We start from the raw sequence: 23,450 nt of genomic DNA, 5'->3' as shown, positions 1-23,450 counted from the left end.
CAAACACTGCATGTTCTCTCATAGTGGGAACTGAACAATGAGATCACTTGGATTCTGGAAGGGGAACATCACATACTGGGGCCTATTATGGGGAAGGGGAGGGATGGCATTTGGAGTTATACCTGATGTAAATGACGAGTTGATGGGTGCAGCACACCAACATGGCCCAAGTATACATATATAACAAAGCTGCACATTGTGCACATGTACCCTAGAACTTAAAGTATAATAATAAAAATAAATAAATAAAAGCCCCCATTCCACTCCTCTCTGTAAAACAGGGTCGGTTCCAGAGATAGGCAGAAAGTGCTAATGTAGCTCCTCATGCTGCAAAAGTGCCCCAAAATATAATAAAACATTTTAAATGCATAGCTGAGCTCTAAGGAGAGTAAGGTAAATTTCTAAGTGTGGGGGAAAGCGGGAGTTTACAGGCAAGCAGAATGGGAGATGCTGAAGCCAGCGTAGCTCAGGGAACATCAGACCTGGAAACAGCCACCTCCTCCCACCCCCAGCGCAGGCCGGGAGCCAGGGACTTCACACCCACACAAGGGCAGACTTGGCCTTGGAAGTTGCCAGCTCCATGTAGGAGGGATTTGAACATGCTACCCACCAACCTAGAGATAAAGCAAGGTATTCTGGAGGGAGAAAAGTCTCCCACAAGAAACGAAAAGCCAGGACAGGGGAACAGGCAGTGAGTGCTGAATGGGTATGGGGTCTCCTTGAGGGGTGATTAGACAGAGGTGATATTTGCACATTGTGAATATACTAAAGGCCACCGAATTGCACACTTTAAAATGATTTTATGGTATGTGAAATTCACATCAATTAAACAAAAGAAACACCCCAAGCCTTTACCAAACAGCGTAAAATCCCAAACCAGGTTACCAAAGAGTGATCTTGAACCAGGAAAAACCATTAGAGTGCCCAACGAGAAAATGTAAAACTAATGTGTAGGGGCCCTTGTATGATTTGGGGCACAAAAGAGGGAAAAAGGGCTAAATTAATAGAAAAAAAAAAAAGTACAACCTGTACAAGGAAACAATCTGCCATAATGGAGAATCAGCAGGCACCACGAACAGGAGAATTGATCCTCTAGGAACCTGAGCTAATAGAACTAATCGCTTGAGATAAAACTATCTGAAAGAGGCTATAAAAGAAATATGTTTAAAATAATTAAAACAATAAAAGGAGGAATGGAATTCATAATGAAAGAATAGGACACGACAGAAAAAGCTTAGCATATCCGAAAAAGAACCAATAGAACTCCCAGAAATGAAACATGAAGCTGAAATTAAGACCACACCAGACAGGTTAATTAGCAGAACTACAGCATCTAATAAATGGATCTAAGGAAAATGTCCAAGGTGCAGCATGGAGAGATAAAGAGACTGAAAATGAGAACTTAGGGAGAGACAGAAGATGAAATACGAGGATCCAACATATTGGAGCTCCAACAGGAGAAATTAAGAGAATGGAAGAAAAGAGATTTTTGAAGAGGTATGGTTGACAATTTTCTAGAATTGATGAAGGACATGAATCCTTAGCTCAAAGATGACGTATACCTCCGAGAAGCAAACAGTATAAAACAAACAAAAACCCCAAAAACTCTGCACCCAGACACATCCTAGGGAAACCGCAGGGCAGTGCAAGACAACATCCAGAACACAATGGAACACCACTTCCCAAACTGCTGGAAGAAAATGACTGAAAGCCTAGAATGTCACAGGCAGCTTAACCACCATTCAAGAGCAAGGGCAAAATCAAAGCATAAGACAAAGCACAGGAACATTGGTCACTTATAGACCTTCCCTGAAAGAACTAAAGATCTTCCAAGAAGAATGAGGCTGCACCTAGGAGAGTGATGCAAGAAGAGATGAGCAAAGGAATTATGAAACATAAGAATTATTTAAACAATAATTGTGCAAAGCAACAGCAATAATGAAACAGGAGTACCTAATTTGGCACAGAGTTGATGTGCTGAATTCACTGAATTAAATCTTACACTGCCTGCCCCCTGCCCAACCCCCCACCAGAATCCTCTCCCCTCAACCAGAGTCCATCCATGAGGCCAATCTCCCAGACCCTCAGCTGCTGGTTCCCTCAGCCACCATGTACAGACCACCCCCTAAGGCTGGCACAGTCCCTTTCCCTGGGACCAACCTATGCTCCCCAAGCCAGCCAGGCCCACCAGCTGCATACGTGCCTGGAGTTTCTGGTGAATCCCTCCACTTCTGGATTTCCTGAAAACCACACTGCAGAGGGTGGCCTCTGGCATTCCAAGCCACCACCGGAAGATTTCACCTGGCAGCTTGAGGGAGTTCATTTGCCATGGGGGAAACTATGTCGACCAAGAGGAAACAGGAGATGAGGGATTGGGCAGATAGACTCCCCATCCTTGCCCGCTGCAGTGAGGCATGCTTTCTCCCTGCTGCCCATCAGGAGAAGCCCTGAGTACTTAGGGGATGCACCTGCTGGGCCTCTTTGTAACAGATTCGCAAACTGAGTCAGTAAAGAAACCATAGCCTCGTGGTTCTCAAGTGTAGTTCCCAGTCCAGCAGGATCACCTGGGAACTTGTTAGAAATGCAAATTCTTGGGCCCCACCTCAAATCTTCTAAATCAGAGACTCTGGGACTGGGGCCCAGCAATCTGTGGTATAACAAGTTCCCCAGGTGATTCTGATTCGGCCCCTCACGTTTGCGAACTGCTGGAGTCAAGCACACAGAACCTGTCTCATATTGTTATTAAGTGCTTACCAAACACACATATGAATGAGTTGTGGTTTGTGAGCACTGTGGCCATCTGTATGGGACTTGTGATAGGAACTAATACTGCTCACTAAATGTTTCTGACCCTCTGCCTTCAAGACTAGCTAGAGCCCTCTTCTCTCTGCCACAGCAACTAGCAACATTCCAGAGAGTTCCTGCTCCATCAGCCTAGGTCCTGGGGTGAGGCTGACAAGGAGCAGGCCTTAGCTAGCCCACGGTGGACACCTAATTTGAAGAAGAAATTAAACTTCACTGTTTCAAGCCACTGGGATTTGGATGTTGTCTGTTACTGCAGCAAAACTCAGTATGCTCATAACTCAGTCCTGTATCATCTGGTTTGATATAGCACTAATATTTTCAAAGAACAGAGCTTCCCAAAATGCCTCAAATTCTACCACATAAGTGAAAGTCTGCTTCTCCAAGACATAAAACTAGCTCTATCTGCAGAGGCAAAAATGCCTCTGTCCTGAAAGAAGGAAGAAAGGGAAGCTGGGAGGGAGGGAGAAAGGCAGGCAGGCACTCTGCCCAGTGATCTCTAGGAAATATTTCATACCTGGTGACCAAAGTGGGCCAGGACTCAGCTGTGGCTGTAGATAATGGAAGCGGAAAGAGGTATGAGTTGGCCTGGGGCGGGTGGGAAGCTCTGGTACGGATGGTTTCAGGAGGGCTCCCAGATGAGAATGGCAGTTCAAAGGCAGAGGACATTGTACAGAGAGGAGAAAAACAGTGCTCCCCTGCATCTGTATTGAGCTCTGTGCTTTGCAGGACACTCTGGGTCCCTGTTCCATCTCTTCCTCCTTCCACACACAGGGATGGTCCATCCTATGTCACAGCTGCTCCACAGAGGCAAAGGACCGGCCCAAGATTGCACAGCAAGTTGGTGGCTGAGTCAGACAAGGCTTTCACACCTGGGCCTGCTCCTTGTCAGCCTGCAAGAAACAAGGCTCCCAGAAGGTGACTCTGGAGGGAGGATGACATCCTCCTGCCCCTGCCCAGGGCACAGGTGATGTTCTTGTGCAGGATCCAGAGAACTCTCGGTGTCCGATGGTTCTCACCAGGTTCTGGTGAAGTTGGAGTTTCTCTGGCCGCTGAGCGATGGGGAGGGAGACGTTGGGGGTCAGGGCTGCAGGCACCAGCTCCTGATTATCCCAGGCTCACAAGCCTCCCACCTGTCCCCCAGTGCCCTGGCGTCATTCTTCACCCTCTCACTACCATGTCTCCCTCTCACAAGCTCCCTCACCCTGGGGTCTCCATTCTCTCATGGGCAAGTGACAAAGCCCAAAGCCCACATGGGGCCAGTTGGTGCCCCCTCCCTTTCCTCCCATCACGGTAAACAGGAACAGGAGGATGCTGGTAACAGCTGACACCTGACTCTCCAGATTTCCTATGTTAAAGTCTCAAGCTGCAGCACCTGAGACACGCCCTTATTTGGAGATAGGATCTTAAAAGGTAATCAAGTTAAAATGAGGTCATTAGAGTGAGCCGTAATCCACTATGACGTGTGTGCTCATAACAAGGAAATGTGAAGCCATGGGAAGAACACCATGTGACTATCACAGTCCTGCTGTTGCAGCCAGGAAACTACCAGAAGCAGGGAGAGAGGCTGAAACAGACCCTTCACTCAGCCCAGAAGGAAGCAGCCCTGCCAACACCTGGATCTCAGACTTCTGAGCCCCAGAACTGTGAGACAATCAACCCCTGTCGGTGAATCCGCCCAGCCTGTGGTACTTTGTAACGGCCACCCTAGGCAATCGACACACCCAACCCAGCCACCTGCACCTCCTGCTGCAGCCCAGGTCTGCCCTCTGGGGTCTGGCCAGCCTCCTCACTGCCCACCTCCATGCCTTTGCTGATGGGGTTCCCTCTCCCACCCAACCCTTGACGGCGTCATTGCATCCCTCAAGATGGAGCTCAAGGCCCCATGAAGCAGGTGGCAGCATTCTCTCCTGCCACGCTCATCTGTCTCTTTCTAGCCTTTTGCACATCCAGTCTCTGGGCTGTTATGGAATGATTTTGCTGAGTGTTAGTCCCGCCTTCCTATCATGAAGGTAGATTCCACAAGGGCAGGGGCTGTTCATATTTCTAACTCTTCTATCTTGCAGCACAGCACTGTGGGTGGGCTATAGCAGGTGCTTAATAAATACTGGCTTGAAACACCTTTCTAGTATACCCTGTAGCATACTCTAAGTCCCCTCCTTTGACTAGACTGCAAACTCCTCGAGGGCAGCAACGGTCCATCATCTGTATCTATCCCCTGCATCTTGCGTAGCAAGAAGTAACAAATACATGCTGCATGGGTAATGTGAACATGTGGCAGAAATTATTTACCATGCGACAAGGACCCTGTAAGGGTTTCAAGGGATCCATGAACCCAATGAACTTGTGTGCAAAGGACTTTGTGTGTTGGTATGTTTATACAAGTACTATACGTTTTCCCAGGGACAGGGTCCATGGGCCTCTTTGAGCAACTAAAAGCCAAGACTAAAACAATGTGGAGCACCAATGCCATGGAGGAGGGAACTGACATTTACTCAACCCCACTCTATGCCTGGTGAGTGCAGGTGTTACTACTGCCATTTTACATGAATGAAAACTGAGGTTCAGAGAGGTAAAGCCTTGCCTGGGTTCATGAAGAGACGAGCAAGCCTGCCCAAGCCATCCAAGTGCAGAGACTCTGGAGCCAGACAGCCTGGATTCAAATCCAAGTTCTGCCATTTTCCAGATGTGTGATCTTGGGCAAGTTACAGAAGCTCTGTGACTCAGTTTCCCCATCTGTCATATGAGAGAAATAAGGATACCTACCTCACAGGGCTGCTGGGAGCAGTAGATGGATCAGTGTATGTAAAGTGATCATAATGGTGCCTGGCATGTGGCGGGTGCTGGGAAGATGAAGATAAAGAGGAAGAAGCTGGCAGTGGTGGGGCAAGGATCAAACCCAGAACCCTGTGATTCAGTGTCATCACTACCAGCACCCAGGGTGCTCCACATCCCATCTCCCCGCCAGAACTCTCCTGTGCCCTCCTAGGAGAAGGCTTCCATTCTAAAAGTGGCTTTTTGAGCTTGAGTTCCTGGTGGACCGTCCTAGGGTCACCTGGCCAGAAGGTAGTGCCCAGTGGTTACATAAGGAGTAGGTCGGAAGGTATAAACTGCCCTTGCCAGTCAGCAAGACTGGGCCTCCTGTGCAATCAGGACACTTAGCACTTTCTGCCCTGCTCTTCATTTTCCAAGAGCTTTGCCACCATTCATTAATGGAAATTAGAAAGGAAATGTGCTCATCCATTCCTGGAGCTCTGTGCTGACATCCAAACTCCCTTCATAATTTCCCTGAGTCCATCACTGTGCCCTGAGCTTGGGCAAGCCGCTTACATCTGCCTCTGAGGCTTTGTGAGTCCCGTGTCCTGCCCCTGGCCTGATTTCACACTACTCTATGCAGACAGAGCAGCAGCAGGAAAGCCTTAGTCCTGATCTCGCATCTACACCTGGGTCTCGGTTACCCTATCCCAGGTGAGGTGCTGACCAAGGCCTCGTCCTAGCTCAGTCCTCTGCCCTGCTCCTGAGAAACAGCCTTTTAGGTGAACTGCTTTGTATCTTTCCTACAAAACCATTACTACTGAACCCATTGGAGGGTATATTTTTCATTCATTCTTGTAATGCAATTAGAATTGAGTTTCTCCAGCACTGGGGGAGATGTTAACAACAGTAGGGGAAAATTGTCATTTTATTCCCAACATCAACACACCCACTCTGCCCAAATTTTCCCTCTGGTGCGAACTTTCTCTACCCACTCGAATGGCAAAGAGACTACTAACAAGGAAAATCACTCTCCAAATGAAGAGACAGAAGCTTTGGGGGTGGAATCTCTTCTCAGTCATTAAATGAGGGCCTCCCGGCTCCTCTGACACTCTCCTGCAGTAGAGGGAACCTTCCAAGGCCCGCTGGAAAGTCCACTGGCCCCAGTTCACTGGGTCAGAGGTAAGTGGGGCAAGAGTCCCTTAGAACCCAACAGGGCCCCTACAATCATTCTCCCAGAGAGGTTAAGTGACTTGCCCGAAGCCTCATAGCTAGGAAGCCCAGATCTACAGGCTCCTGCTCCAGGGTGCCTCCACTGCACCACACTGCTCTTCTCCCAGAGGGCCTGCCGCTGCCAACAACTCAGCTCTTGCCTTTCTTAGGGGACACTAAGGCTTGCATTTTCTGAGCTGCTCTAGACAAATAGGAAAAGAGGCAATGTTTGTCTTTCATGCACCCACCTCTTCTCCAGGGTCCCCCAAAACCTTTTTGGAAATCCTCCTAGCTCCCAGAACCACTCCCTCATGGTCCACCTCACCTTTACCCCCATCCTTTTCTTACTGTGGTTTTGACATCCAACAACCCAGCCTTCCTTCCTCTCTTTCCCATTTCTACCCATCCAACTGTCCATCTACATACCCATCCACCCCCCCTTCCCTCCACGCAAAGCTGCCTTGAGCCCCTTTCCCCTTTTTTTTTTTTTTTTTTTTAGTAGAGACGGGGTTTCACCGTATCAGCCAGGATGGTTTCGATCTCCTGACCTCGTGATCCGCCCGTCTCGGCCTCCCAAAGTGCTGGGGTTACAGGCTTGAGCCACTGCGCCCGGCCTGCACCTGTACACCTTAACCCTGTGTCAGGCACCCAGCACTTCTTCTGCCTTGCTCCTCAGAGTGCCCGCTCCAGAAGGAGCCACTTCTCCCCTATCCCCCATCAAGGCCTTGAACTGACGGACTTCCATCCACCCTGTAAGGAGGTTGATCTGATGGCCCAACCCTTGCTACTGAATTTACACCAAACTCATTATTCCTTCTGAGCACTGGCAGCAGGCAGGGACTTCTGGAGCCATGTGGCTGAGGACTGCTGCCTAGGGACCATGGATATCAGCCCCACCTCCCCTCCCCTCCTTTCCCCTCTCCTCCCTTCCCCACTGAGGCCAGAACAGCAGCAGCCCCTACGTACGTATGCAGAAGTCTCCGTTCTCATAGTAGCCAGGGCAGCACTGGGACCTCCGCCGGTACATGGTCCGGAGACCTCTCCGATATGCCGTCTTATAACTGATCCTAAGGCACAAGGGAGAAAGCCACTTGAAAGTATTGAAAATCAATCACTCCCATTTAGAATGATATTTGTGTTAAGCTATATTGAGGATGCCATTCAATAATTACTTTAAAATGCATGGCGGCTTCAAATATGAAGGAACACAATAAAAAAATCGATAGTGGGATTTGGGCTGTTGTGATGCAGAATGTATTACTAACACGGCACTTACTAAACCTGCTGACTTTTCCCCAGTCACTTCTAAATAGAAGGGCTGCAGAAGATACTTTCTGGAGTGACATTGTGGAGGGCAACCATGAACTTCTCCTTAGTTCCTTAAAACACCCAGATTCTGGGCTTGAGGAGCCCATGCGGTGACCTGGGTAGGGGTCAGGCCCTGAGGGTTTCTGTGCCCGCCCCCTCCCACCCCTCTAACAAGCCAGACTGCTCACAGCCCCCTGAGTATTGGTCCCCCCACTGGGAGAACTGAGGCAGAGTCAGCAAAAGGACCCTCTGAGTCCAACTCAGTCCCAGAAAGTAGATTAATCTCCCCCACACCAAAATAACACCTCCAGGAGAGGAGCCTCGCATGCCATCCCTGGGAAGGCCCTGAACCGACTCCTCACCCTGCAAAGGAAGAAGCTGAGGCCCATGGAGCCGCAGCACTGGGAGTCAGACTCGTGGGTTCCAGACCTTATGCTGACACAAGTGTTAAGACTTAGCCCCATGCCAGAGATACTGTGAGCAACATCTCATTCCGTTCCCTGCGGCAGGCACCATTACTATCCCCCTTTATTTTATTTATTTCTCTTTTAGAGCTTTTATTCTTATTTTTTGTATGTTCCTCTCAATTCCCCACCCTTTGTTTTATGAATAAGAAAACTAAAATTAGTGAAGTTAGTGACCAGCACAGCTAATCAGGGTCAGAACCAGGATTCAAACCTAGCTCACTCCAATTTCAAAGCTGCTAGGCTTAACCTACTGCCCTCTACCAGCTTTCACAGGGTAGATTGTGGCTATACAGATGGCCACAGTGAAGGCGTAAGTAAAAAGAAATACTGAATCTTTAGAAGGAAATCAAAATGGGGTATCCATAGGCAAATCCCCTTCTTCACATGGAGAGTCAAAGTGGAAGAGATTTGAAGTGGCCACTAGAGGCTAGAGAGAGGAAGTGACCTGCCCGAGGTCATGGAGCAGAACTTGGACCCAACCCCAAGCCCTTGGGCCTTGAAGCCAGACCTCTTTCCACTTTTCCATCAGCACCTCAGTGGAGCTTGCCCTGTGGACTCTTCCTCAGCAGCACAGCAGAGGGTCTGGTCATCAGAGACATCTATAGGCTGCGTTCCATGGAGGGCCAGGACGGCTTGGGAAGAGAGTCCTATAATACAGGCTGGGACAACCTTCCCACACCTTAAAGCCCCGACTTCATAACAAATGACAGTGCAGAACTCTGGGGAAATCTGTGATATTTAGGAATGTCGTAAGCTAAGGTCATTCAACTTTGTCAAAAACCCATAATGGAAGGAAAGCTGGCCTCAAAGCAAAGCTACGTCCCCAGCACAGAAGGTAGCCCCCAGCAGTTTCAGGGGTTGTACAAGCCTCTCAGGTAAAGAATGACTCAGAATCAACTCAGGGGTCATCCAGCCTGTTCTCCCCACCAAACAGGATTATCCCCAAGCCCCCCAGTGCGGGGTGGTCTGGGCTTCATTAAAGCCCCTCAGGAGAGAGTTGCCACCCATTGTTTCTGGCTCACCCATCTTTGTCCCTGTGCAGGTTGGAAAGGCAAGAGAGGGAAGCAAGGCCAGGTGCCAGGTTGCTCTCAGGGGAAGGATGCTGAGTTAAAACATGCCATTCCACACCAAAGCAGACGGAGGGTGCAGCTGTTAGCATGCACACTCTAGGTCGTCAGGAAAGCTGCAAGTGACTCAATAATTTAGCAAAATAATTCATGTTCTAGGAATACAGCCTATTTTAATAAGCAGCCACCACCTCAGTGGTGATGGATGGCAGCCCTAGCCTCCAAGTACCCAAAAGAGCCACACCTCTGAGCAAACTTGGCTCTCACACTGGGCCTGCCAGGGCTTCGGGAGGAGCAACACTACTATTTCTGCCTCTGCCTTTGACCAGGGCCTCGAGCAGCCAACTCTGGCAAAACTGGTGGGGTGAATGAGAGCATTTAGTCCCACCTCCTCATTCCACAGTCCCATCTCCTCATTCCACAGTCAAATGCTAGAGGAAGGGGATACAGTAATAGCTGAGTAGCCCCTATTGGACCACCTTTCTGCAAATAGCAACTATAAAATCTAGGGGGAAATATACAAAACAACTACCTGAAGGCACTTGAGGGAGGACAAAAGCAGGCAGATACTGGAGGCAAGTGGACATTTGAGAGAAGGGAATGGTGCTGGGCGAGTTAGCACAACAATACTCCGGGCAACTAAAATTCAGATAGAAAACACACAACCTTGCTCGTTTGAAGAACCACAGGCCAAGTCCAGGGTGGACCCAGCATACCTGCTGGGTATGCAGGTGGGGAAATCTGTGATATTTGGGAATGTCGTAAGCTAAGGTCATTCAACTTTGTCAAAAACCCATAACCGAAGGAAAGCTGGCCTCAAAGTGAAGCTGCTTCCCCAGCACAGAAGGCAGCTCCCGGCAGTTTCAGGGGTTATATAAGCCTCTCAGGTAACGAATGACTCAGAAGCAACTCAGAGGTCATCCAGCCTGTTCTCCCCATCAAACGGGACTATCCCCAAGCCCCCCAGTGCGGGGTGGTCTGGGCTTCATTAAAGCCTCTCAGGAGAGAGTGAAAGGGGAAACCTTAGAAAGGGAGAGCCACAAAGAGGGAGCCCCAAAATCTTTGTAAAATCCCTGCCCAAGTGTCTGGCCACTGATTTATCCTTATGGAGGGCATATTCCAAGCAGCCTAGCTAAGGCTAAAAATATTAAATTTTCAGAGTTTGGAATTTGTGTTTAGCCAAGTAACCAGGCCGCCAAAACAAACAAACAACAAATTAATATTATCTGGAGGAACATAACAGAATTCGGTCTCCACAACATGTCATTCATAATGCTCAGAATACAATCCAAGATTACTAGGCATATAAAGAAACACACTGGCCAGGCGCAGTGGCTCATGCCTGTAATCCCAGCACTTTGGGAGGCCGAGGCATGGATCACGAGGTCAGGAGTTCAAGACCAGCCTGGCCAATATGGTGAAACCCCATCTCTATTAAAAATACAAAAATTAGAAGGGCGTGGTGGTGGGTGCCTGTAATCCCAGCTACTTGGGAGGCTGACGCAGGAGAATTGCTTGAACCCAGGAGGCAGAGGTTGCAGTGAGCCGAGATTACGCCACTGCACTCCAGCCTGGGCAATAGAGTGGGACTCCATCTAAAAAAGAAACACACTACCCATGCAGAAAAAAAAAAAGCAATCAATGAAGACCAACCCTGAGATGACCCAGATGTTGGAATTAGCAGGTAAGAATTTTAAAGCAGCAAGTGTAGCTCGGCTCAATGTCTCACAGCCAGTTAGCAGCAAAACCTCAAAGAAAACCAGGACTTTGGCTTCTCAGCACAGAACAAGCTTTCTCATCTGTGTTGCTGCCCAGTATGATTCCTGAATTATCCTCAAAGAGGAACTGGGTTCATAGGAGAAAGCAAAGGAGAAATCTGGAATCAACAGATATTCGGCAACTAGGAAAAGGGCCCACCTGGGGTCTCTCCCTTACTTCCTTATTTATCCTTCAACAGTTAGTCTCTCACCCTTCAAATAGTGTCGCTTCACATGTGGCTAATATGTCACACTTTCCTCCATTTTCCCCTGTATTTTTTCAAAGTAATTTTCACATTCCTGACCTCCCTGGACACTGCAGGGTAGGTAGAAAAAGGATTATTAAGGTTTTTGTGTTTTTTGTTTTTTTGAGACAGAGTCTTACTCTGTCACCCAGGCTGGAGTGCAGTGGCATGATCTCGGCTCACTGCAAGCTCCGCCTCCCGGGTTCATGCCATTCTCCTGCCTCAGCCTCCCTAGTAGCTGAGACTACAGGCACCCACCACCACGTCTAACTAATTTTTTATATTTTTAGTAGAGACAGGGTTTCACCGTGTTAGCCGGGATGGTCTCGATCTCCTGACCTTGTGATCCGCTCACCTCAGCCTCCCAAAGTGCTGGGATTATAGGCGTGAGCCACCACGCCTGGCCGGATTATTAAGTTTGATGAGTACACTGGGAATCCCAAAATAAAGTGTCTTTCTCAGGGTCATCCCTTAAAGCATGTTGTTTCTTCCTTCCTCTTGCCTTTCCCTGAGTGACATGATAACATATGATCTGCAGCAGGGCTGCAGACAAGGGTGCAGGACTGCCATGTGCAGTTGTTCATGTTGAGCACTGCTAAGGGAAGCCTGGCCAAGGTGCTGTGAGGTTGCTGAATTCTAGCCTGCACTACCCTTCTTCAAGCTGGATGCCCTGATGTGGGACTACATCTGCTCAGGGCAGGGGACTCTCTTAGGTTGGGTTTTTCCCCCAAAGGCAGACCCTGAGAAAAGGATTCAAGAACAAGTAGTTTATTTTGGAGGCAATCCTAGGAAGTACTGGTAGGAGGATGGAAGAGTGAGACAGGGAAGTAAAGGCAGCCAATCTATGGTATATTATCAAGCAGGTTACTTCTATGGGCAACTGGAGACTTCCAGGATACATGTAGAACGTGGCTAAGAGATGTTTCTTAGAGTGAGGAAGAGTGAAGAAGTTGGGGTAGTTATCTACCAACTCTCCATCTCCCCATCCCTGGTTGAGGGATGCCCTCAAAAGCATTAACTCTCCAGCACTTCTGGCCTGTCCTACCCACAAGCTCTTTTGGCCAGAAAGAAGCCATCAGCAGGGCATCTTGGGTGTTCAGAGTGGAGGTGCATGACAACTTCTGCTCCAGCGGCCTTTTTCTAACTTGCACAGAGGCAAGCCCTAAGAGCCCAGTGCCTTTTCCCTGCCCCGTCATTTGAGAGAGGTACTCACCGGTGCCTGGTGCACTTGAACCAGTTGAGGATGTCTGTGCATCGTGTGTAATAGATCTGATCGAAGGGGTGTGCATACGATTCCTGGACAGTCACAGCGTAGCTGAGAACCAGATGGGAGATGGGAGCCATGATTAGCACTTGGGAAGTTGAGCTGATATTCCACAGGGCATCTGAGCCCACAGCCCTGAGGCCAAGCTCCACAGCCAAGTGTCCAGAGGCTCTGACCTCCCCACTCCCAACTATCCTCCCCCTTCCCTGAATGCCCTCATATTCCAGCCTCCCCAACCCCAGGTTGGCCCCAGGACATATCCCTTACGGACCTTTGGCCAAGATCATTTTCTAAAATTCAAGTTCATTTGTTCATTTAACAGAGAATGAATAAAGAAGCAGGGGGTAGTTTTATTCTATGTGACTCTGGAAGGCAGAGCAAACAAGTTTAAAAATACTTTATGTGTTTGTTCATATCTTTATGATTTTCAAAGAACATGCTTGGAAGCTGGACTTTGCAGCAACTCTGTGAAGTAAGTGGCCCCATTTCATAGAGGAAGAAACTAAGGCTCAGAGAAAAGTGACTTGCCCAGCCCACACTGCAGTATCAATAGGTGCTAACATTTATTGAGCACCCTGTGTCAAGTGTTTTAATACATTTTATTCCTCACAATCTTAGGTAGGTGAAATTATTCTCACTTTACAGACTAGGAAACTGAGCATCGGGGGCATAAGTGGCTTCCACAAGCTCCCCCAGTTACCTTCTACTCTATTCTGCCTCTAGTATAGCTGGGGGTACATTGAGGATATGTCCCTAATAGAAGTGGTTTCTTGTCATCCTGCCTGTTAGCTGTAAACCTGGACCAGCAGGTGGAAGCCACAGGGAAGCAGATCTCAGCTTAACCAAAATAAGCCTTTCTACCTGCCGGCCCCTGGCATGGGTTGTATGAAATGGCATTCAAGCCAGGATGCTGAAGTGAGGACTCACGTTTCCTAAACAGGCTAGAGAGAGGACCTCAGCTGTGATCTAAGGAATTAATTTCTATGTAGGTTGATATTATTCAGTGTTTTTCCCAGAAGGCTCACTGACCTGGGCCAGATGGTCGGGTCCAGGCTGTAAAAGCATGTCTGCCTTGCCTGAGGAAACTACACTGGTTAACTTGCAAGGGGGCTGGGCAGGCCAGCTCCCCAAGTGGGTCCACAGTAGGCTCTCTGATGCCTGAAAAGTCAAAGGTCTGGCATCCAGAAGGAGGAGGCCAGAAGCAGTCAACAATGTTCAGAGGCCTGGATGGTGGGAAATTCTGTTTCTCTGAAGCACTGGGGATGTAAGGAGGGCTCTTGGTGTGCCCCCACCAGCTGGCATACCTGAGATGTGCCTCAGAGGCACACATCTAGGAAAAAACAGCCCAAACCCTGTTTTATCTCCAGGCTTGGGGAAACTGAGGCAACTCGCCCCTCACCCCGGCCACCCAGAGCACCCCGGCCACCCAGAGTCCTCTTCCAACTCTGGGATCGCATGATTCTTTGCTCTAACACATCTCCTGAATACCTCACTCAGAGCAAGAGGATGAATGGGGAGCGTGCACGGGCCCTGGAATCCAAACACGGGAGCAGGAGAAGGGGCAAGTTTGAAGCCTGTTGCCTGTTAGCAGCATGACCTTAGATATGTTATTTGACTCATATAAGCCTCTGTTTCCTCACCTGTAAGTCTAACCAGGTTGTGTGGTTATTGTGAGGATTAAAGGAGGGCAGTAATATTTTCTATCTCTCAGGGCAGTGGGAAAATAAAACAAGATACACTATACATGTAACATGCTTAAACAGTAAGTGTTTAATAGATGTTGACAGGCAATGATTCACCTCCCGTGCTAGGCACTGAGGGATCTTTCCTCTCTGACCAATGTTGGGGAGAGAGGGAGCAAGACCAGCACACAGAATGGATTCCCCACTTTTGTTAAGCACTTGGGGGTCCAGCCTTCCTTTTCAGCTGTAACATAGACCTTGGATGCCCAGAGAGAAGCTCAGCAGGGGGCTAGAGGGGGCAGTCACGGGGCAGGGACTGGGCTCTGCAGGATGCCCTGGGCTGAACGAGTCTGGCAACAATGCCTTGTACCAACTCCAAGTTCTCTGACCTGAAGTGTGTGCCCCTGGTTTCATGGCTGGGCGGCTTAACACTGCTCATTTGCCAACATGCTAATGAGGGGCCAGATTAATCTTGGAGAGCCAGGCTTTACTAGCCGAGAGAGGTCGTTACGCTGGGTTTTATGGTGGAGGGGCATAATTAATGAGGAGCCACCAGAAGCACTAATCCAGCTGAGAAATTCTCCCTAAGCGATCTCCAGGGACCAGGGTGTGTTTCTGGAACAACACAGGCTAGATCCATCCACACATAACTTACAACGGAGCTCAGCTGGAAAGACTGAGAAGAAGAAAGCACCTGGTGTCACCAGGCATCACCCACAGGGCTTCCCCCTTGGGGCCGGAGAAGCCCAGAGAGTCCCCAGACCTCATTCTAGCTGTTAGGTTTCACTCCTTGTCTTCCTATCCAGGCTGTAACCTTGGCTGATAGCCTAAGAAGCCTGAAATGCCAGCTCAGTTCAGCTCAGTTCAGAATATTTTCACATTCCAAATGTATTCATGTTGGGCAGGTGTAGAAAATTAGTGAGTACAAATGGGGCTCAGACAGAGAGAGAAGTCAGAGGGGGCCCTCCTTGTGGGGGATGCTCCCTGGAAGAGAGGGACTCCGGATAGAGCCACTGGGTCAGGCAGAGGTGAGCAGCTGCAAAGGAGGCACTCGAGAGGCTGTGATGCAGCACAGACAGTAGCAGGAAGCAGCTGTGTCTTAACAGGACCAGAAGGATGAAAGGGGTCCTCTGAGGCTGGAGTCCAAAACCCACAGAATAACGTGGGGCTCTTCCCAATACCTCTCTGACCCACTGGGAAATAAAGGTTTAAATTCACCAAAGCCAGAATGGGCAAGGGGCCTGAGTAACCTCAGAATCATGTAGAACGCTTATGAAATATGCAATATTGAATCAGCATCTCAGGGATAGGCCCCAGAAGACTTTTTCATATGCACCTCCCATGAGTCTGATGTGCACTAAAGTCTGTGATAACCCGTTCCTGCAAAGCCACAGCTGTCAACAAGAAAAGACAGCAACTGACACTTATGGTCCTCAAAGCACTTTCGTGAAATTGCTTCCCTTGATCCTCCAATGAGCCTGTGAGGCAAGGATAATGATTCTCTCCACTTTACAGAGGTGGAAGTAGGCGCAGAGCCATTCAGAGACTTCCCCAGAGTCACACAGCTAATAGGTGGAAAAATCCAGATCGGAATGAACTGAGGTCTTCTCATCATGGATCTTGTTTTCTTCCCACTTCACCAAAAACGGGCACACCACAGTACTGCCTTTTGCTCCATCCTCAACTTTGTTGGGACGCCACACACAGGATCTGGTCCCCAGGGATCACACAAGTGCAGACACTGTCCCTCTGCCTCCCAGCTGATCCTTCCTGACCTGCAAGTGTCCAGGCTACCCCAGAGCCAGGTCCTGCCTGGATGAGGTGCCTTTCCCCGCCCTAGGGCTGGGCTATCCACCCTCATGGGCATGAAGCATTGACCTCCTCCAAGTCCCCCACCTTTCTTCCTCTACCATTCACTTCTCCCATAGGGCCCTCATCTTCATTTTATTCATTTGATTTATTAACATCTAAGTGGCAGAGTCGTCCTGGTCAGCATGGCCAATCAATTCCAGGGTTTAATTTGGTTTTTCCTGATTGGGTCTCTGGTCACTATCTTTCTGCTCACCAAAATCAATACTTTAACCTTGTGCTTCAAAGTCAGGCCGTCTGCAGGGACCCGGCCTGTTCCCCCAGGACCTAGTGCCGCAGCTGGAATGCAGCCTGCTCTTCCACTGCAGCCTCGGCCGCCCTCCCCCGGCAACACCCTGCTCCCACCAGACCGGAAGTAATAGGACCCCCTCACCCGTCCTCCTCAAGGCAGGCTGCTGGGGCCACATATCCAAGCTGCCACGTGGCTGCCAGTCCTGGGAGACCAGGAAAGGCATCACAGCATCAGAGAGCGTGCCACCTGGAACCACGGTCCACATCTCCCCACTTCCTGCACCCTATCTGGCTGTGGACAGGGACTGAGGCCCTCTGGGTCTCTACTTTCTCATCTGTGCAATGGCTGGGAAGCGCCAGTGCAGGGAGGGGTAGGACAGTGCGTCGTAACTGCAGTTAATGTAAGTTGCCTCCACCCTGACCTTCCAGACAGAATCTACACTGCCCTGTCCTGTCTCTCAGCATCAGGGCCATCTCCCCAGCCAGGTTGCAGACCCTCAGAGGGCAGCTCCTGGATCTCCTGACTGCCTCTGTCCCTTACTTCCATGCCCAGGGTGACTCCCCAGAGAGTTCCTGGCCATCTGAGGCCCACACCTTACCTCTCCCAGTGGCTGCACACATTGGGGTCCTCAGGGTTCAGGGAAAGGGTGGCTTGCAGGAAGGAGAAGGCAACGAGCCCAGTCAGGGAGAGCGCCATCGCGGACCCTGCACGGGAGAACAAAGGAGGCTGCGTCTGTGATCAGACCGTGTTCATGGCATCTACTTACTTTCCCATCGTCGTGGGTAATGAGCATTTGATATTTCACATTGCAGGCTTTGACTAACACCGTAATAGTTCACCGGTTCTGAGTAACAGGAGAGTGGGAAGCCTGAGTCAGGGAAACGTCCAAATTCCAGGCCAGGGGTTCTGAATGTTTTCTGACTCGGGGACTGCTCTGAGAATTGAGTGAAAGGTATAGATGCTCTCCCCAGAAAAATGCCCACAAGTGCAAAATTGGCTATAATTGCAGGGTGTCCTCAGGCCCCCAGGCCCATCCTTGGACCCAGGGACCCCAGATCTGGACTGCTTTAAAGGAAATGCCCTCCCCGTTCCCTTATCCCTCATCACTGACATTCTTTGCCCATCTACTTCCTTTCCCTACTCCCTCCTGCCAAGAAGAAAGGGAAAAAAGATGTCTGGTGTGGACCTGGGGGGAAATGAGCCAAGAAAACCCTGAGCTCTGGGCCCACAAGCCACGGAAGACTGGACCTTGCTTCTTCTGTCTCCTATGGGGTATCAGCTACTTCTGCCCAGAGTGATGCAGTCATCACATGCCATTCCCACTGTGGGATGCTGGTCCTAGACCACCTGGTAAGGGACCATAAGGGATGAGTTTGCAGACTTTGATCCAGGCCCCTGAGGTGACAGCTATGGCAGGTATGTGCCCACATGGGATGCCAACTTCCTTGCTTCACTGAACTAGGGATCCCCAACCAGGGGCTCCTCACAGAGGGCAGACAACCTTTCTGGTGGGAGTGGCTGAAATGCCTCCTGAGGTTCCTTCCTGTCCGGGCACTCCAGGACTCTGTGTTCCTCCTGCCTCAGAGAACTTCTATTCCAAGGGTTGTAACCTGCTGGGTCGCTGACCTTGAGGGGTGCGGAGGAGCTAGAAATCATGAGCACCCAAACATCATCTGTAGGCTGAATGAACGCTGTGACTCAGAAAGACGGAACTATTTTTCATGTGTATGTAGATGCTATCATGATTTATTTAAAAGCTTTACTGAATTCAGAGTAGCTTTTCTTCTTAATCAGCAACACTAAAAATTGCAGCTTCTAATAACCAGGGGTGGGGTGTTATAGAAAATATTTTGACATTGGAAAGGGGTCACAGGCTTGAAATGGTTGGGGATCTATCCCACTGGCCCTGGGTTTGCAGATGAGGAAGCGCTCACCCTACTTAGGAGAACAGATAAAAGCTGGCATGTATTTTGCACACACCCCCATTTGTACCCTCAGGGAAGCTAAATGGAGTGCCTTTCTTCTGAAAGGTTAAACATTCTCCTCCCCTCCACAATAATTTCCTTGTTAAACTCTTTCTCAGCAGCTCCTTCAAAGATAAACAAATTGTCACAAATTCTGTATAACCGTGGGGGTCTAAATTAATGATTAATGAGGTGTTTCTGTTTGAGATCTGGAAATCATCTGACTAAAATGCAGATTTAGCCAGATTTCAAATGAAAGCATTCTGAAAATCAGAAAGAGGGGAGCGATTCTGGTGTTTCTGTTCCAAGTGCAGAGTCCAGGAGTATGCAAAACACAGCTAGCTGCTCAGAGTTCCCCACCCACTCCCCCCAGCCCACTCCCCCATCCCCAGAGACCCAGTCAGCGCCTCAGAAGGCTCCACACAAACTGGAGTCTGTGCCACACCAGGGCTGCAGAGGAGCTCAGCAATCATTTCAATCCATTCTCCTCTGGGAGATTCAACCTAGAGCGGAGAAAGGGCCTGCCCAGGACATGGCATTGACATATGCGGAGAGTCAAAAGTGGAACAAGCATCTTCTTCCAAGTGGGGTTTGGGCCAATCAGGCATCAAATAAAGAAATAAACAATGGGACACAGAGCTCCAGAAGGCATGGAGTCTGAATGCCAACTGTAGGGGATGCCCTGCCTTGTCTTGATTCTCTCTGTGGCCCTGACTCATTACTTGGGCCACTCCTATAATCTCCAGCATTCTCCCAAGAGAACCTCCTGACAGCGTCTTCAAACTCATTACACCAAGAGTATCAAAAGATGAGGCCACCTGGATAAGAGAAGATTGTTCCTCTGCTCCCTTTTGACCCATGTGTTGGGAGAGACAGGTAACTTGGATCACTGCTGTAATCTGTGAGATTTTAAAATCCTCATGGAGAGAGAGAGAGAGAAAAGAATAAAAAGAAGGAAGGAAGGAAAGGGAAAGGAAGGGGGGGAAGAAAGAAAGAAAAGAAAAGAAAAGAAAGAAAGGAAGAAGAAAGAAGAAAGAAAAGAGAGAAAGGAAGGAAAGGTAAAAGGAAGAAAGGAAGGAGGAAGCGGAAGGAAGCGAAGGAAGAAGGAAGGAGGAGGAAGGAAGGAAGGAAGGGAGGGAATTCTCCTTGTCTCACTTCACTCAGGCGCAGTGAAGAAAGGAGCCGTCACCACATGGGGGCAACTCATCCCCATTAACTTTAATGTGACTTTCCTGGGATCTCTCTGAGGCCAGATCCCAAAGACATATGCTTATGAGATGACTGAGGGAAAATCAATCCTGCTGCAGTGGTTATTAGGCTGACTCCATTTGGAATGACAGAGGTTAACATATTGGGCACCATCTGATTTAGGGCATTAATAATTAAATAAGAAAATGCCCCTGGTTTCACTTCAGGGGAAGAGTCTATGTAAATAGATCTGCTGGTTCTCTTCCCTCTGGTCCAGCTCTCTACATATTAGAGAGCAGAGGAAGTTGCAGAGGTGGAAAATTTTCTTTCCTTATTGGGCACCATGGCTGCTTTACTCCTGATGGACTGGGCAGGGAGGATAAAGGGAAGAGAAAGTGCCCAGGTGGCGTACCTCTCACACCTGCAGACATGGTGTTGTCAGCCCACGTGGCCACCCACGGGCCAGGGCCCAAACTGAGCATTCTTGGTGCACCACCTGCCCTGGCCTGGGCCATGCAAAATACCATCAGCTGCAGTGCACTTGAAGATACTCAAAGCTGCAAGGGATTAAGTCCCACTGGGGGCGCTGTGAAAGCCTTTGTGGAGTGGGTGGGACTTGGGCTGGATGGCATGTGCAAAGGTGGAGGCTAGAGAAAGGGCATTTCTGGGACAGGTCCACCCAAGCAGTGCGTGGAGGCAGGAATGTGCAGGAACTTTGGAGGAACCAGAGAGCAGAGAGCTTGCACTGCAGTGCAGTGGTGGGCAGCATGGGCACCTCTGGAAGGCATTCTCTACAGCTGGGTTCTGTGGAACACTAGCCCCAGGAGATACTGATAGAAATCTCTCAGACGAAGGTCTCCAAGGGTGAATAAGCTTGGGAAATGCTGCTTGCTATGTCCTCATCCTAAATATTCAGTCTAAGCATTTTAGCATAGCTTAGACTCTGAGAAGACCCAAAATAAAGAGACCATTTGGCTTTTTGTTTCACCCAATATTTCCCATGGAACTCTTTCTAGTGACACAGCTCTAAGAGTGGTGTTCCTGATGATAGCGGCTTAGGAAACTCTGCTCCCCTCCCTCAATGCCAAGTCTCAAGAAAGGCCTGGTGCATGTCAAGCTGTGTCCTGAGAATCTGCATGCACTTGTTTATTCTAACACCCAAGAGCCTCCTATGCCTGGCACCTGGTGTTAAAGGAAAATGCCATCAGGTAGATTAAGGGACACTGGCATCATAGCAAAGGATCCCTCCTCCTGTCCAGGGCTTCTGCTCCAGCCTTGGTTGGCTTTGCTGGCTGAGCAGGTCTTAGAGATGGCAGTATCCTCTGGAGGCCCCTGCCTCTGCCTGGGACCCTGCCATCACTAGCACCAGCACCTATGGAGGCGTCTCTCTCTCCAGTGGCAGCACACACCTGGCCAGACACTAGTTGCTCACATTAGCTAAGATGCATAAATTGGGGCAGAGGGCAGACAGACAGATGGCCTCTGCCCTGGGATCAGCTGTTACAACCTCAAAGTCCATCTGTGCAAAAATTGTACCCCACCTGTTTCACTTCCACCACTGGCTTCATCCTCCTGACTGTGCCTAAATCTTGGACGCTGGAGCCTGGTCCATGTGCCTGCAGCCTGCTGTCTGTCCATCCCAGTCCATCTTCCCGTGATCCTTTGCTTCTCAACATATTTGCACTGGCAGCAGGAGTGGCAGCAGTCAGACACTATTTTGTGGGCCCAGGGAAGTTTCCAATCCCACAACAAAGGGGATCTATTATAGTGGCTGTTTAGAATGCTGTGCTGAAGAAGCGGGGCTGAGTGGGAAAGCATGCCAGGATTGATTAGTAATGTCTGTCTTGAACTCTGGGGAGGGACAACACAGGTGCCATGCACTGTGCCTATACTGCTAAACAGGTGTTACCACTTTGGAAATTTCTCCCCTCCTATATTTAACACTTAGATATGGCCTTGGCTCTTCCCTCTGGACCCTAGGACCTAAGGATTATTTCCTTCCCCTCGTACCATGACACGAGAACATACACTTGATGAGGGCAGGGGTTTCCATCTGTTGTGTTCACGGCTATGTCTCCAGCTTCAAGAGCATTGCCTGCACATGCAGGGGCTCAACATCTTTGTCAACTGATTACTGACTCTACAGCCAACCTCCACCCTAACCTCTCAACCATCCCAAGCCTCAAGATCAGCCACATTGCTTGTGTCTGGCCTGAGAGAGGACACCAAAGACCCATCCCAACAGCAGGTCACACCGCACAAGGCATTCCGTGTTGTGTTAACATTGCACTTGAAGAGACACCAATCTGGTGGCATCAGATACTGTACAGTGGGCGCCCAGGACATCCTGAGAGCGATTCAGAGATTCCTGCCTGGACCACCTCATCAGCACCAGTGCATGTCTGCTCCCCACACTAGCACAAGGCAGGCATTGAAGCCCAGGCAATAGTTCAAGCTGCAGTTGGGGACTGGGTGTTCCAGACGCCTCATGAAAAGGCGCTTTCAGGTCTGAGAAGCAGCAGAAGCAAACCCCAAACTGGAGCTGATAAAGCAAATGCCTCACATTTCCCCCCCGGGCATGTGGATGGAGAGAGAGCTTTCTATCTTCTATTTACAGAAGATACACACACTTCTCTACTTTTTTCTGAATAAAACAAAAAGCCAAGTTTGCACACAATGGGGCAAATGCCAAGGTTATCGCCCCGTCTAGTGGCCTTCCTCTCCCTCTGCCCCAGCTCTCTCAGCTGGCTCCTAGTCCCCAGCCCTCTCCATTTACTGGCCTTGCTAGGGCCTGATTAGTGCAAGATGAAAAGAGGAGTTGGATCAGCCCTCATAATTAAGAAGTTTCATCCTTTGCCTTGATGAAGTCTCCTGCCCTGCAGCAATCCCACCAGGGGTTGGGTTTATGTTGAATGCTTTCTAATCTTCCTGTACTTAAAAAAAAAAAAAGTTTTAAAAATAAATCCACAGCTCTTAATCTCTAAAAGAGTGATTCCCTGACTGCAGGAGCACAGCAAAAATTCTCAGTGCCAATGTGGAGTCCCTGCCAGGTGCCTGCCCCCTGGGATAAATCAGAGGGGATTGGAATCACCTCCTGAGACAAGTTAAAAGTACCCCTCCAAGTCCCTGCTCCACCACCCTGATAAATTCTGGTTTCTGCTTGCCTGGGAAGCCTCGGGCTACAAATCCTGAAAATGGTACCATGAGGGTTGCAGCCACCATTCATCAGGGTCAAGAGACTGTCCCGTCCCCTGCACTCTCAAGCCCAGCAGAAAGCAAGAGAGAAATCACAGCCTATCCTGGAGCAGAGCGGTAGAAACCGCCAAACTAATAAAGCACCAGCCTCCCTCCCACAACAGGCGCAGCCTCTGAATTCTGGGCCCCCAAACAGCCTCCTGCCCTCCCCGACTCCCAAGCAGGCAGCATCTGCAGCCCCAGCCTCCAGCCCCTCTGAACATGAAGGGAGAAAACTTATCTATGTTCTTAGGCCGTTCCATTTCTCACAAAGCAATTATCTCCATCTTTCCATTTCGTTGCAAATCAGGACACAGTCAGTTGGCCTGACCAACCCGGATGCTTGCCTGGCCCCTCCCCACCCGCAATCTGCCCACTCCTGGCCTTCTCAACCACCCTCTCCCA

General features: G+C 49.5%; 1 protein-coding gene across 15 annotated transcripts in view; it reads right to left on the bottom strand.

Moving 5' to 3' along the window:
• The window catches only part of MEGF11 (multiple EGF like domains 11), a 388,207-nt gene that overhangs the window by 241,336 nt on the left and 123,421 nt on the right, over nt 1-23,450 (bottom strand). For 14 of the 15 annotated variants that reach the window (XM_017851122.1, XM_017851126.1, XM_017851125.1 and 11 more), the window contains 3 exons: nt 17,258-17,363; nt 12,826-12,927; nt 7,735-7,835 (listed from right to left, as the gene is read on the bottom strand). In XM_017851122.1, coding sequence (XP_017706611.1) covers nt 7,735-7,835; nt 12,826-12,927; nt 17,258-17,355 — 301 coding nt within the window. In that variant the 5' untranslated portion in view covers nt 17,356-17,363. Of the gene's footprint in view, nt 1-7,734; nt 7,836-12,825; nt 12,928-17,257; nt 17,417-23,450 lie in introns of those variants that run through there. The other variant, XM_017851127.1, reaches the window with a different exon arrangement.

Source organism: Rhinopithecus bieti, unplaced genomic scaffold, assembly GCF_001698545.2.
Source record: "Rhinopithecus bieti isolate Rb0 unplaced genomic scaffold, ASM169854v2 scaffold_31548, whole genome shotgun sequence".
Taxonomy (NCBI): domain Eukaryota; kingdom Metazoa; phylum Chordata; class Mammalia; order Primates; family Cercopithecidae; genus Rhinopithecus; species Rhinopithecus bieti.
This window is presented reverse-complemented; position numbering and strand designations above follow the sequence as displayed.